Source organism: Manis pentadactyla, chromosome 17 (assembly GCF_030020395.1).
Source record: "Manis pentadactyla isolate mManPen7 chromosome 17, mManPen7.hap1, whole genome shotgun sequence".
Classification (NCBI taxonomy): domain Eukaryota; kingdom Metazoa; phylum Chordata; class Mammalia; order Pholidota; family Manidae; genus Manis; species Manis pentadactyla.
Window position 1 is genome coordinate 38241759 of NC_080035.1, and position 13207 is coordinate 38254965.

General features: G+C 36.7%; 1 protein-coding gene across 6 annotated transcripts in view; it reads left to right on the forward strand.

The window, feature by feature from the left end:
- Nucleotides 1-13207, forward strand: part of SCEL (sciellin) — a 189818-nt gene that overhangs the window by 164046 nt on the left and 12565 nt on the right. For all 6 annotated transcript variants that reach the window (XM_057494609.1, XM_057494607.1, XM_057494608.1 and 3 more), the window contains 3 exons: nt 335-394; nt 537-593; nt 8050-8112. In XM_057494609.1, coding sequence (XP_057350592.1) covers nt 335-394; nt 537-593; nt 8050-8112 — 180 coding nt within the window. The remainder of the gene's footprint in view (nt 1-334; nt 395-536; nt 594-8049; nt 8113-13207) is intronic.

A 13207-nucleotide genomic window follows, 5' to 3' on the forward strand; every position in this document is an offset into this window, starting at 1 on the left:
AAATAGCAAGGACATTAGAATCAGTTTGTATCTTCATAATGTTAAAACATTCCAGAGTGGAAAGCTGTTAATACCAGATGTTTGCTGTGAACACTTAGCCGGCAGACCGTTGTAGATACGCTTTGGCAAGGAAATACATAAAGAGTAATTTTCCCTCAAATCAGTCATAATTCATCCTCACCTGGGTTGATTAGAAAACTTGTTTCCAGGCTGTTCTATGCCAAACCAATATGTTTCATGCTACAAGATAGCTAATCCTTCTTCCTATTCCAGCGAACCTAAATCCGCATTATCTCTAATCCAAGCTGCTTTAAATTTTTTTTTCCATTTAAAGAAATGAAGATCTTGATAAGCTCATCAGAGTGAATCCTGAAACACTCACCAACAACCGAAGGTAATATAATTATATTAATTTTTGTGCTTTGGTCGGGAAGAATATTTTGCTTCACTATTATTTCACAGAGTTTTATAACCTCAATGATCTTACCAAAGGAAGTTTATAACTAACCTGCAGTCTTTAATTTTTCCATTTAAAGAAACCAGGATCTTGACCTCATCAAAGTGAATCCTGCAGTCATCAGAAGCAATCAGAGGTAATCAAATATAAACAGTCATTTTATGTTTTCATCTGTCTGTTGCCCCTGGGGAGATTTATGATGTTTCTTGGTTGATTTAGCACAATCAAAACTTGATCTGAACTTATTCTTTATTTTTTGAGCAGCCAAGGCTTAGACAATCTTATTAAAGTAAAACCTTCAGCTTTCAGAAATACTGAAAGGTTAATGACTTTGCCTATCTTGACATGTTCTCAATATTCTATGTTAGGGATTTTCTCTCTCTCCCTCTCTCTCTCTCTCTCTCTCTCTGTCTCATAAAAAAGCCTTTTATTTTTCTTCAGTGCTCAAATGAGGACACATTTATGGCTCTTGTGTCCCCTGTCAGCAAGAAAACATGGTGCATTCTTCTGGAATCAATCGCACCATTTTGGATTCAGCTTTGTACTTTATTTGCAATAAAACAACTTAGTGTGTGCTGTCTATAGGAAATAGAGGGTCAGGAATGAAAAGAAAAATGAGTGAAATTAAATAAGAAGAAAAATATTTCAGAGAGGTTGAACCAGACTGGTGGTTTAATATATATAGATGTTTGCAGACCATCAGAAAGGATATTCAGAGTCCTCAGAGAGTCTTCAAAATGAACAGACCCACAGCTAGTGTGGGCTCACAGAATATTCAGCATATTTTAACCTTGAACTTCCATGTTGAGTTCTGCAAATATCTGAAAATTCATTATCTTTATGTGACATCTTTCACCTATAGGATTTTATTAATATATAATAGGGTAACAGATAATGTACCCGAGTGCATTATATTAGAAACCAACTTGTTCTGCTGACCTGAAATTTTATCATAATAAATATATAGCTGGAAATCATAGTCTTAATATTTTGGGCTGAAGCAAATGAGTTACCATGGAAAATGCTTTAACCGACTGGTAGTAAGAAGACCGTGTAAATCACACATTGCCTAGCTCCTCTGTCTCCTTTTTGTTCTCTACGTTGGTGCCTGTTTTTGTTTCTTCTCTTTATACGATTTCATCCCTGGGGCATTGGGGTCTCTGAAGTAAGAAGGTGCAAAGGCAGTTGAAGAGCAATTGCTACTTAGTAGTATTAATTGAGCACCTATGGTGACTAGTAATTTATTCCTCCAACTACCCCATGAGAAATATATTCATAAGCCCTATTTTATAGAAGAGGAAACCTTGGCTCAAAGATATAAAATAACTTTCTCAAGAAAGAAAACATATCCTGGATCTAAACTCAAGTCTTTCTGATGTCACTACCTAGAAGAAATCCAAAAATCTGGTTAAAAAACCTCCGACTCTCCTCTGCTTTCTTCCTTTCATATATCCCCAGCCCCTTCCCTTCTAATCCCCCTTCCACCCACAGTTAAAATACTACAATTAGATGCATTTATTCTAGAAAATTATTGATGACAGGGAGGAAAGTGTTTGTCTCATAGAAGTTTTCTGATAGCTGAAAAAACAGCAGACTTTTGGTGTCAATCCTGCCTAATAATTGTGTGGAAATTTCTTTGTTAATTAGAACAATTTCCTCAGAGTGCTTTGGGTTGAGGCAGATTTTTAATTTTATTAGTAACAGTTTTAGGAGGTTCCCAGCCATGTTGGAAGTGGTTAGGTTTAATAACCATACATGTGGAATGAGTGAACAGTGGCTACTGTAGCCTGCTCCTCCCTCAGCAGCTGATGCCATACAATGTCATTCTCTCTCTTTCACTTTCCCCTTCTTACCCCTCCCCTTTCCTGCCTCCCTCTGGCAAATGCTGACAATGATAATCTTCTCAAGAGTTATGCCTTTTATTAATTAGAAGAGGCTAATTCTATAAAAAGGTAGTTCATATTTCAGCAACTTCTAATAAAATATCTATAAAAAGACATTTTCCTTCTACAGATGGGGTTACTATAAAAGGAAATTGAAAAATATTGGCCATCATGTTGCTTTCAGATGGCAGCTTGAGCCACAAAGTTAAGCAATGTCTGACTCTTCTCTGTAGTTACACCAGATTTGATGGTAATCAGCTGGGATGTTCGAGTATTAGTGCAGCACAAACAGGAAAGCTGCCTGTTGGAAAAAAGTGACTTTTTTTCCCCATTGGCTCATCCACTTGTTTCTATAATGTATCTATGCGGCCCCCTTGATTTTAAGGGGTAAAGAGAGGGGGCGTTTTAAACTGCCTCCTGGTAGGAATAACAGCCACAAGGCACTTTTACATCCAGTTCAGTGTGACATGAGCACCGATCATTTAATAGCGCAACAGCAGTGCATCACAGTTCTTTTTAATGTGACTTTGCTGACATTTCCAGCAGCTATATATTTAATTCACAGTTAGGGGTGGAATAAATGTCAGTCTTTGATCAGAATGTAAGCAGGTGTCCCCGAGCTCCTTCTAGGAACCCAACAACCTGAACAAATGTAGATGTGCGCAGAATGTTCATTTAGGGAGCAACTGCATGGCTTTTAGCAAAAACACTTTCACATTTTCATGAACCAACATTAGAGATATTCAGTTACCTGTAGCCTATAAAGTGCTGCTCCCAAATGAACATTGAAAAACATCTAGTGGCCTTGAGGCCTTTACAGTTAGACAAGGCATCCTTCATCTGTAGTAGAAAAAAATATTCCTAACTATTCACAGTATTATACTTCCACCATCTTAAGGGCTTCGTATTTACTAAGGCACACACATCCAACTTTTAGTATTCCAAGAGAGGAGGTCCTTCCAGTCTTCCTACTGTGTATTTCTCATATTTCTGCTCAAGACAGAAAGCTGCAAGGGGTTGGGGTGTGGGGTAGGGTGGTAACTTTAACTCTTTGACCCTGTCCGGTGCTTCATTTTCCATAAACAATAGGTCACTTTGGATGCTTCTATCTTAGGAACTGAGACACTTCATCATCTCCACTTACTGTGTCTAGACTACTCTTCAGTCTCCTAACTGGTCCCTCTGCCGCCAGTCTTGCCTTCTGCCCTTTCATCCATTTGCTACACTGTAGAATGATCTTCCTAAAATGCAAATCTGATCACATTGCTCATCTAGTTAAATCCTTCAGTGGCTTTCTGTGATGGCCATACTTCTCAACCTGGTTTCCAAAGCACACCTGATCCTGCCTCCACAGCTCTCCTGCCCCATCTCCTACTACTCTCCACTCAAAAGCAAACCCCAGCCACATCCCTCTGACCTGCACACTCCTCGTTCTTCCTTCCTCCATCTCTCATGGATCACGTCTATTCTCCTTTAGGTCTCAGTTTAGGGGTCTCTCATTCTGGCTCTGAGAAGCCTTCAACCTACACATCTGCACTAAGTGCTTCTTCTCGACGCTTGCAAGCTCTCTGCCCTGCCCTTCCCTTAGAAGTTGTCTCATAGAGGGAATTGTTATTTAGTTCTCTCTCCAACTGTAAGATTTTTAAGGGTAGGGATTGAGCCTATCTTGATCATTTCTTTATTTATAGTGCATAGCACATGTTAGGTGCTTACCAAATATTCTATGACTTAAATGCTAAATCCCAAACTAATCAAGAACTTTTGATCTTCCATCTCTGTAAAGCCTATTGCTTTCCAGCTAACATTCTGAGCCCTCATGAGTGAAACCAGACTGAAGAAATCTGATATCCTATGATGGGTATCATGCGTAAGCCAATAACTTTCTCTTGCTCATGACATAATGTCAATGAACCATGGTGAATGAGAGCCACTAAAATTCCTGTTCACATCTTGTATTTAAAATACCTAAATTGTCCAATTTCTCTATGGGCCTGTTCATTTCATATAAAAGCTTTAAGACTCCCTCACTGAAAAGACCTATGAATATATATAAAGCTGGGCCTATTTTGCTATGTCAGTAGAGTTGAGGAATTATACTAGTTATCTCACTGTATTCTATACTCCTTTCAGAAAGACAAATATTCCTTTTGAACTAAAGCTTAATGCCTAGGATTTAGTTCTTGGCATAAAAGAAATACCATAGTAAATTTTTTATATGGAGGCTCTTAATTTTGCAAATGTGTTTGCTATCTCACTAAAACAATTTAAGTAAGCTGTAGAGAGAGAAACATATTGTGGTTTTTAATAAATACCTCCCACACCCTCATAAGAAAGGAAGAGCAGTTGGGAGGGAGCTGATAACTTCCTCTCATGTGAGCCTATCCTAGGAAAAGCTACATAATAACAGATGTAATTATACCTTGGTCCCCAGAATCTCTATCTTTTTCCCCCATAATCTGCTCTGTAAGGGGGTATTATATTCCTTAATGGGATGGAGAAAAATTAATTACATTATTATAATAAGGATAAATGCTTACATTCGAATTCTGTGCCATGATTCTATGTAACAGATAACTAATTTTCCCCCAAACATTTTGAAATTTACGTTAAAAAAAGCATTTTTAGTTGCAATGGTTAACAAAAATTCTTTTTAGCATTTCTAACTATATCCACAGAGAACTTCCTTAGAGTTAATTACAACTGCTTATAAATGTATAAAATTGCAAGGTCTCCCTTTCACTGCAACTGCCGTGGAAAGGGTTTGGAATCACGCCTTTACTCGACCCTGCAGCATTTGGATGGGTTTCTATAAAAATCTATTTTTCACACTTTGACTCACAGCTTTTCATCTTCTACCACAGTGTAAAAGACATGAAGCAATAGATGTGGTCTTAATTAAAGAATAAAAATTTATTTTTATATCATTCAACTTGGGAAGTTTATAGGCAATCTGAACTTCTTTTGTTGGATCTTCGAATCTGATGACATCAGTCACTGCAAACAACCAAAGCAAATGCACATTTTGTACTTTTCAAAATCTGCCACTTTTTATCTTGCTTTAAATATTAGTATGTTATTCAGAATTGAATCTTATAATTCACCCTACTAAGCTTGATATGTGATACTACCCAATTAAAAAAAAAATCTATGAACTCATCAATAAGGTGGTTTATTTGATGATTCACAATCATACCACTTCGGGAGTGTGCTTCTTTAAAGGTACACAGGTTAAAGTGTTGAGTTATCTACCTGTAGTTGTTGGAGATGTAACATTCTGGTTTCTCCTCCTTCCTCAGGTCCAAACCCATTCCCACTCTACCACAATAGCTAGGGTCCAAAAAGGCTTGAGTCCTGGAGCAGGGGTTGGGGGAATGGCAAGTGCCAGAAAGAGTGAGATTGTCAGGCATCAGGCTGATGAAGTAAGTGTAATCATGTTGTGAGGAAAGAAGCAGATCTTTATTAGTTTCTGAGGGCTGCTACAAGTACCACAGACTGGGTGGCTTAAAATAGAAATTTATTTTCTTACAGTTCTGGAGGCTAGAAGTCTAAGATCAGGATGTCAGTAGGGCTGGTTTCTTCTGAAGGCTCAGAGGAAGGGTCTGTTCCAGGCCTCTCTCGGTGGCTTTCACGCTGCTTTCACCCTGTGTCTTCACATTGTCTTCCATCTGTGTGTGTCTGGGTCCAAAGTTTTGGATAATTATAGGGCATAATTCAACCCATAAGAATATCCCAAAATAAAGAAGCAAAACCAAAGTTCAGAGCTGTGTGAAAAAAGAAACATGTAATTTAGGGGTGATATAAGGCAGGTTCTAGTTGATTGACACCAATGGAGGTGAAATGTCCATCGCTGGCTTTACTGAACTTTTTCTACACAGTCATGGCACACGATGTACCTAGATGTGGGTGGAGCTGACTGCCTTAAAGGTAATCACTTCCTGGACAAAATCCTAATTCCCCCAAGTTCACATTTCCCAGTGATCTCTCATTATTGACCACTGCTGACCATTCCAGTTCAACATTCCTAGGAAGCTGAATTGTGGAACACCAAGATACTCCTATTTAATTTTATTCCATATCCCCAAGTATTTAGTAAAATACTATTTAAAATGTTAAAGGGAAGATCTCTTAATGTCTAGGCTATTAATTAAGACAGTACAGTGACCCCAAAGGTCAAAAGGTGGCTTTAAAAATTCATGAAGGACCATCAGGTTAGGCGGATGCAAAACCTGTGTCTCCATATCTCAATTTGAAGGGTGAGATCTGGGTGGTTTCCTTGCACAGATCTCAAGGTTATATTGAGGAATTCAGTTTTGAATTTTTACATCATTCAGACTGCAGAATCAAATGTTTCTGATACTTCTGAGCTACTTCTGAAATCCTGTACTTGTTATGTATGTTAATTGGCATATTTTCTACTGGAACTCACATTAAAAAATAATATAACTAATCTCTACACTTTCAAAAATGTGCAGCTCATATTTTAAGTGTGAGGTTTAACTGTAACTTTGGAATGCTGCCTAATTTGAAGATGTATCAATTATTGACGGTTTGGGTGTTATATAAAAAGAGTTTTAATTCTCACTCCACATAAATATGAGAGCTTTTTATGTGTAGTGTTTTTCCTCCTTTTCAATATTAATTTTGTGAGAGTTGAAACACTGATTCTATATATAATAACCCTTTTTAAATCTGCTACTCAGGATCATGAGAAAGGAAATTTATAAAAACTGGGGTTAATTCCAAAGCTGAGAAAAATTAGGACAAAAATAAAAATGAAAAGGCAGTCCCTCAAAATTTCAAAATCAATAGAACCTCGGTCACTGCACTTCCATTAACTATCATTTATTTATGTGTATTCAGTTCACCCCAAATGGAGTCATTGTGCCACAAATTTTATTAACTCATTCATTCTTAACATAACATTATGAGATTCTATATTATTATCCCAGTTTACAAAAGGAAGCTTAGAAAGGTTGATGAACTTGCCCTAGAAGCTGGGGGAAGAGATGGCCTCATTCTGATTCCTAAAACAATGCTCCTAACCCCTAGGGTATGTGACAAAGAGTTTTCCAAACTCATGCAAAAAAAAAAAAAAATCAGGACCTGCCTGTGTTATACCAAATATATAAGTAATATATAAATAACATACCAGAGGACTTTGTATATCATGAAATTGCTTTCAAATCATTCCTACAGCCCAAGATTTCAGAATCTAATATTCCCAGTTATCCTCCACATTATAAATAGCTTATTCAAACATTTGGTTGACTTCTCATGTTTCTGTGATCTGGAAAGCCAGAATGGAGTCTCTAATTAAATATCCAAGAACTGATTTCAGATGGGCAGGTGGCTTGGCCTCAAATCTTGACTCTTTTACAAATTAGTTAATTGACCTTGGAAAACTCACTTAGTCTTCCTGAGCCCCAGATGCTGTCCCGCAGGATTTTGCGAGATCTGAATGAGATAATCCATGTGAAAATGCACAGTCAGAGCTCTGTGACACAGAGTCAGGGCTCATTCACTGTTAGCTAAATGTGAATATAAATCGGTTGTTTTTCTTCAGACCGGATTTCCCAAACCTTCCAAAATATTCATTCCAGGCTGTCATATTTGAGTTGTACAATCAAATAACACAATGTCATATTTTCAATGTCCCATATTACACATCATTGTTTATTTTGTTTCTATTTTTGTTTTTTATCCCTGTAGAGACCAGGACATGAAAAATTTAACTGAAGTAAATTCTAATGTGTCTAAAAACAAGAATGGAAGGTAAGTCTTATTATAATTTACTTTTTTTGTGATATATTCCATATGAGCCTACCTAAATTACCTAACCTTAGAAGACTGGTGAGGAGTGAAACTGTATTATGCTATTTAACTACAAAATCTATCTAAATAAAAACAAAAAACAATGCTATACAGGATGCTTAATAGCTGATGGGAAGAGAGTTAACAAAATCCTAATTGTGCTAGAATTTCTGACTAAGGCCTGCTGTTGAACTGCTTGGTATAAAAGGCATCCTGGCAATTCAGAGCTCTGCACTTGGGCTGTGAAGATTTATTTTTACGTGCTGTTGCTTGGGAGGTTTTCAGCGGTGCAGAAAGCACTCTGAGCATCTCTTCCTTGGATGCCTCGTGCTAAAAGAATGCACGAGTTCATCACAGCCACAAAACAGGACCTAATTTTGAAATGTCTTTACACCACACAGTATAATGGCCTTAAAACTGTTGTACTTTATTTCTCTTACAGGGAAACGTTAGGACAGAAGCTATACTTTCTTGTTGCTATAGACTGTTTAAAAGAGAATTTAAAAATTTTCTATTTTTAAGAAGTCTTCCCCCCACATATGGGGCCCTAAAAACAACAGGTTCCTATTTTTTTTACCTTCCTAAGGTGCAGCTGCCTTTTCTGTTAAAAAAAAAAAGTTTTTTTCTATGTAAAGAAATGGTATTGTGGATATTGTGTGTAGAAAGTAGAAAAGTACCAGTCACTTTTTTTTTTCATAATGTCTATAAAGGCTCTTGAATCTAACAGGTAGTTTCTTTCTGCTCCTTTAATTCTCTAAATCATCTTCTGCTGTCTTTTTTCAGTCATCACACAAAAACCTTTGATAAAATGAGGGAGGACAAATTTTCAGTAGGACCTGTTCATCTTAGAAAAATGTCCACGACTTTTGGAATAAGCCAGGCTTACAATTAAGCAATCTTAGTCAAATATTATTTGGGAGTGATCAAGGTAAAAAAAAAAAAACAAGTAAATGATTAAGCATGATTAAAGAACTTCTCACTCAATATGATTGGAGAACTTCAATTTCATTTGGGCTTGTTCATTAAATGGTTTTTATTGGAATGATTAATGAAGAAATGGAAATTTTTATAGAAATTCGAGAGCAGGAAGGGTAGCATGGTTAGGCTTTGCCTGAACTAGAAGGTTGTTCATTGCTGACCAGAGGACATTCCATCAGGAATAGTTGACATTAACTTAATTCTTCATCATTACTGTTACGTAGTTACTTCCTGAGCATTGGCTTCTCCTAATTTTTTTCTTGCCCTTCCCTCTACCTATTGGCTTCCTTGTTCTCTACTTGGTATTTGTCTGATAACCATGAACATTTGCTGTCTCCCAATTCCTGCTTCCTCATAAGGTCAGCTTACTCTAGCTTTCCATGGTCTGTCTGGCGGCCTTCTTTAGCAAGGCAGCATGAATGTGGCTGTCTGCACTGGTGGTGGTGTCCAGAGAGAAAACACCGTGGTTGTCAATAAGGTGCATGCACATTCTCCTTTCTCTTCCTGCCATTTCATTTGTGCCTCCTGCCTGACAATATCCAGCTATCACCTATATATTCACAAATGCACCCACTCTCTCCCCAGTGGGATGGGAGTCATCACAATCAGTTACAACATTTAGAGGCCTTAACTACCACCACTGCAAAACCATTTGTTAAACCCTGAGTTCTGTTTCCAGGTGGTATTCATTCTCCTTTAGTTCTATCACAATCCTATACCAGTATGATTTCTCATGGTTTTACTATCTACAAATTACAGGGAAAATTCAATGGAAATTAACCACCACCTCAGCACCAACAGAACACCTATAATAAAAATTTTCACTTGAAAAAGAGTAGAAAAATAAGAAATCTCTGGGCCCAATTTTTATACTCAAATTTTTATTCTACCTACAGAACTGAACATTTACTTGACTTTAAAAATGGGCAATTAACAGAAAGAAAATTGAGGATCAGAGAGTAAGAGACTTAATTAAGTACAGGTTAGTAAATTGGAGAGGTGAAATGAACCTAAGTATTCTGGCATCAAGTCCTTTTATTTTTATACAGTGAAGAACTTTTATATATTTATAATTTTTCATTTTTACAAGAGCTCAAAATCTTTACTGTTTTAAAAAAGTAAACTCTAACATACATGATACAAAATAGTAAGCTCTTAATAAGATGTTACTCTTTCTGCAAAGGAGATTTATAAAGTTTGCAATGATATAAATGTTTATCAGTTGAAATAGTTTATGCTGTTTAATCTCAGGTTGCCAAGACTAAGTTATTAATCAGACAATGGAAATCTAAATAAGAGTCCTGGGCCAGTTTGCTAAACTGAAACTTGATTTACTTTATGAGTGTATTCACTTTATACTGTAATTGGATGCCCAAGTAAATATATGTTCTCTAATTCATATATTCATAGAGTTGTGCCACCATTCCCACAATTAATGTTAGAACATATTTATCACCTCAAAAAGAAACCCCATGTCTATTTGCAGTTGCACATCATTTTTCCCCCAATCCCTCAGCCCTAGGCAACTACCAATCCACTTTCTGCCCATGAATTGCCTATTCTGAACGTTTCCTGTAATGGAGTCATATAATACTTGATGTTTTTTAACTGGCTTCTTTCACTTATCATAATGTTTCCAAGATTTGTCTATACTGTAACATGCATCAGTATTTCTTTTTGTTGTCAAACAATATCCCACTGTATGGGTATACAGCCTTTTATCCCTTAGTCAATAATGGGTATTTGGATTGTTTCCACTATTGGATTATATTCACTATTGCTGCTATGAACATTTGTATGTAAGCTTTTTGTGGAGTATGTTTTCATTTCTCTTGGGTTTATATTTACCTAGGAGTGGAATTCTGGATGGTATAGAACTCTATGCTTAACTATTTGAGGTACTGCCAAAAAAAGAAAAGAAGCTTCTTCACATTTTTAATCGGCTATACCATTTATACTCTCACTAGCAATGTATGAAAGGTCCTAATCGGTACATGTTTAAGGTGAATTTCCCCAGAAACCATTTTCTCAAGTGTAATTCCTTTTGGAATTCTTAAGATCCAACACCATTGGAGTTTCCACTTTGTAAAGTTATATTTAATCAAGGAAATAAAACTAAAACCATTGAAAGTTACACTTCAGCAGTTTATTCCAAGGAAGGATAATTTCTTAACAGTAAACCTGTTAAGCAACAAACATTGAGAGTCGTGAGCCCTCCTTTATGAGGATCATTCAAGGCATCTGAGAGGAATACTTTGGCAAAGCTTCCCCGATTGCTCTGGTTCCCAAGCTTTGGTGGACATCAGAACCACCTGCTGATCCAGGGACCACACTTTGAGGATCAGTGCTCTTTTGAAGGTAAGGTAGCAGACTGCTCAACCTCTAAAGTGGTGGTTCTCAATCTGGACTTACACAACTCACTCGAGAAGCTTAGAAGAATCTCAGTGCCCAAGTTGTACCTCATACCAATTAAATAAGAATATTTGGATTCAGGGCCAATTGTATTTTACAAAGTACTACAAGTGATTTCATTGGTTGCCAAAGTATTGTCTAACTATTTTGATGGTTCTAAATTTTAAAATATTAGTGTTATCAGTTATTAACATCAAGATAGAATTTCCTTTGTAAAATCTATCACTATCTCATGAAAAACAAGGAAAGATTTGACAAATATCACAGACACTAGGAGATTAAAGAGACATGATGATTATGTAGAATCCCGACTTAGATTCAGGAACTGAGAAAGGACATTAAGGGAAAAATTGATGAAATACAAATAAAGTCTGTAGTTTGGTTAATAGTATTGTACCAATATCAATTCTTTAGTTTTGACAAACATCCCATGGGTATGTAACATGGTGAAGAGTACACAGGGATTCTCTGTACTATCTGTGCAGTTCTTCTATACATTCAAAATTATTCCAAAATAAAAGATATTTTTTTTAAACTTATCATCCTCCACATCTACTTGAGGAGCAAAATCCATCAAAGAGTTTGTTGTTCCATATTCCAAATTTATGTACTAGCATTTTTATTCACAATTATAAAAATTAAAGCTTTTATGAGGCATTTTCATTATTCTCATTAAAAGCCCAGCTAGGAAATGCTATTTGTATTAATCTATTCAGGCTGCCACAACAAATACCACAGCCTGGGTAGCTTAAACGGCAGAATGAACTCAGTTTTGGAGGTCGAAGTGCAAGATCAAGGTGCTGTCAAGGGTGGTTTCTGGTGAGGTGTCTCTTCTTGGCCTGCAGAGGGCCACCTTCTTATTGAGTCCTCATGTATCGTTTCCCCTGTGTGCACACAGACACACAGCAAGAGAGAGCGATCTGGTGCCTCTTCCTCTTCTTATAAGGATACCAGTCCTAAGGGATTAAGGCCCCATCCTTATGATGTCAACCTTTTTTACCTCTTTATAGGCCCTGTCTCCAAATCACACTGGGGATTAGGACTTCAACATATGAATTTGGATTGGTTGGGGGACACAGTTCAGTCCAGAACAGTAATGGGTTACAAATTATCTCCCTCTCCGGTTGGTAGATTTTACAAACTGATGACATTTGATTTTTACATTGCTGAGGACAACACAAACACATTTCAAATTCACTGACAACCCTTGTCCACTGAGGCTGTCTGTTTCTTAGAATTGGGTTCTGTATTGTATATTATAGGATTTGAATATTTCCAAACAATTTTTAGCTAGGTTTTATTCCTGGAATGACATATTCTAATAATCACATTAAAAAATCTGATATTGATTCTACTTTCTCATTACTTAGTGTCATTTTGACGTAGCTGTATATGTTATGAAACATCTGTCTTAAAACTAGATGACTTACTGTATGCTAGAGATAATATGGGGATAAATATTTTCCTCTTCTTTAAGAGCTATATGGGAATGAAAGGAACCATGTGTTTGAGAATGACAAGGCTTGACTCAGATCTAAACCCTCCTCTGGTGTTCATACTTCTCCTATATCAGAGTTTACTGATATGGCACAGGAAAAGGAGCTAAAATTTTTCACTATTCCTGCATTAAAAGTTCCTCTGTTTCAAAGGAAAAACCAAGAATGTC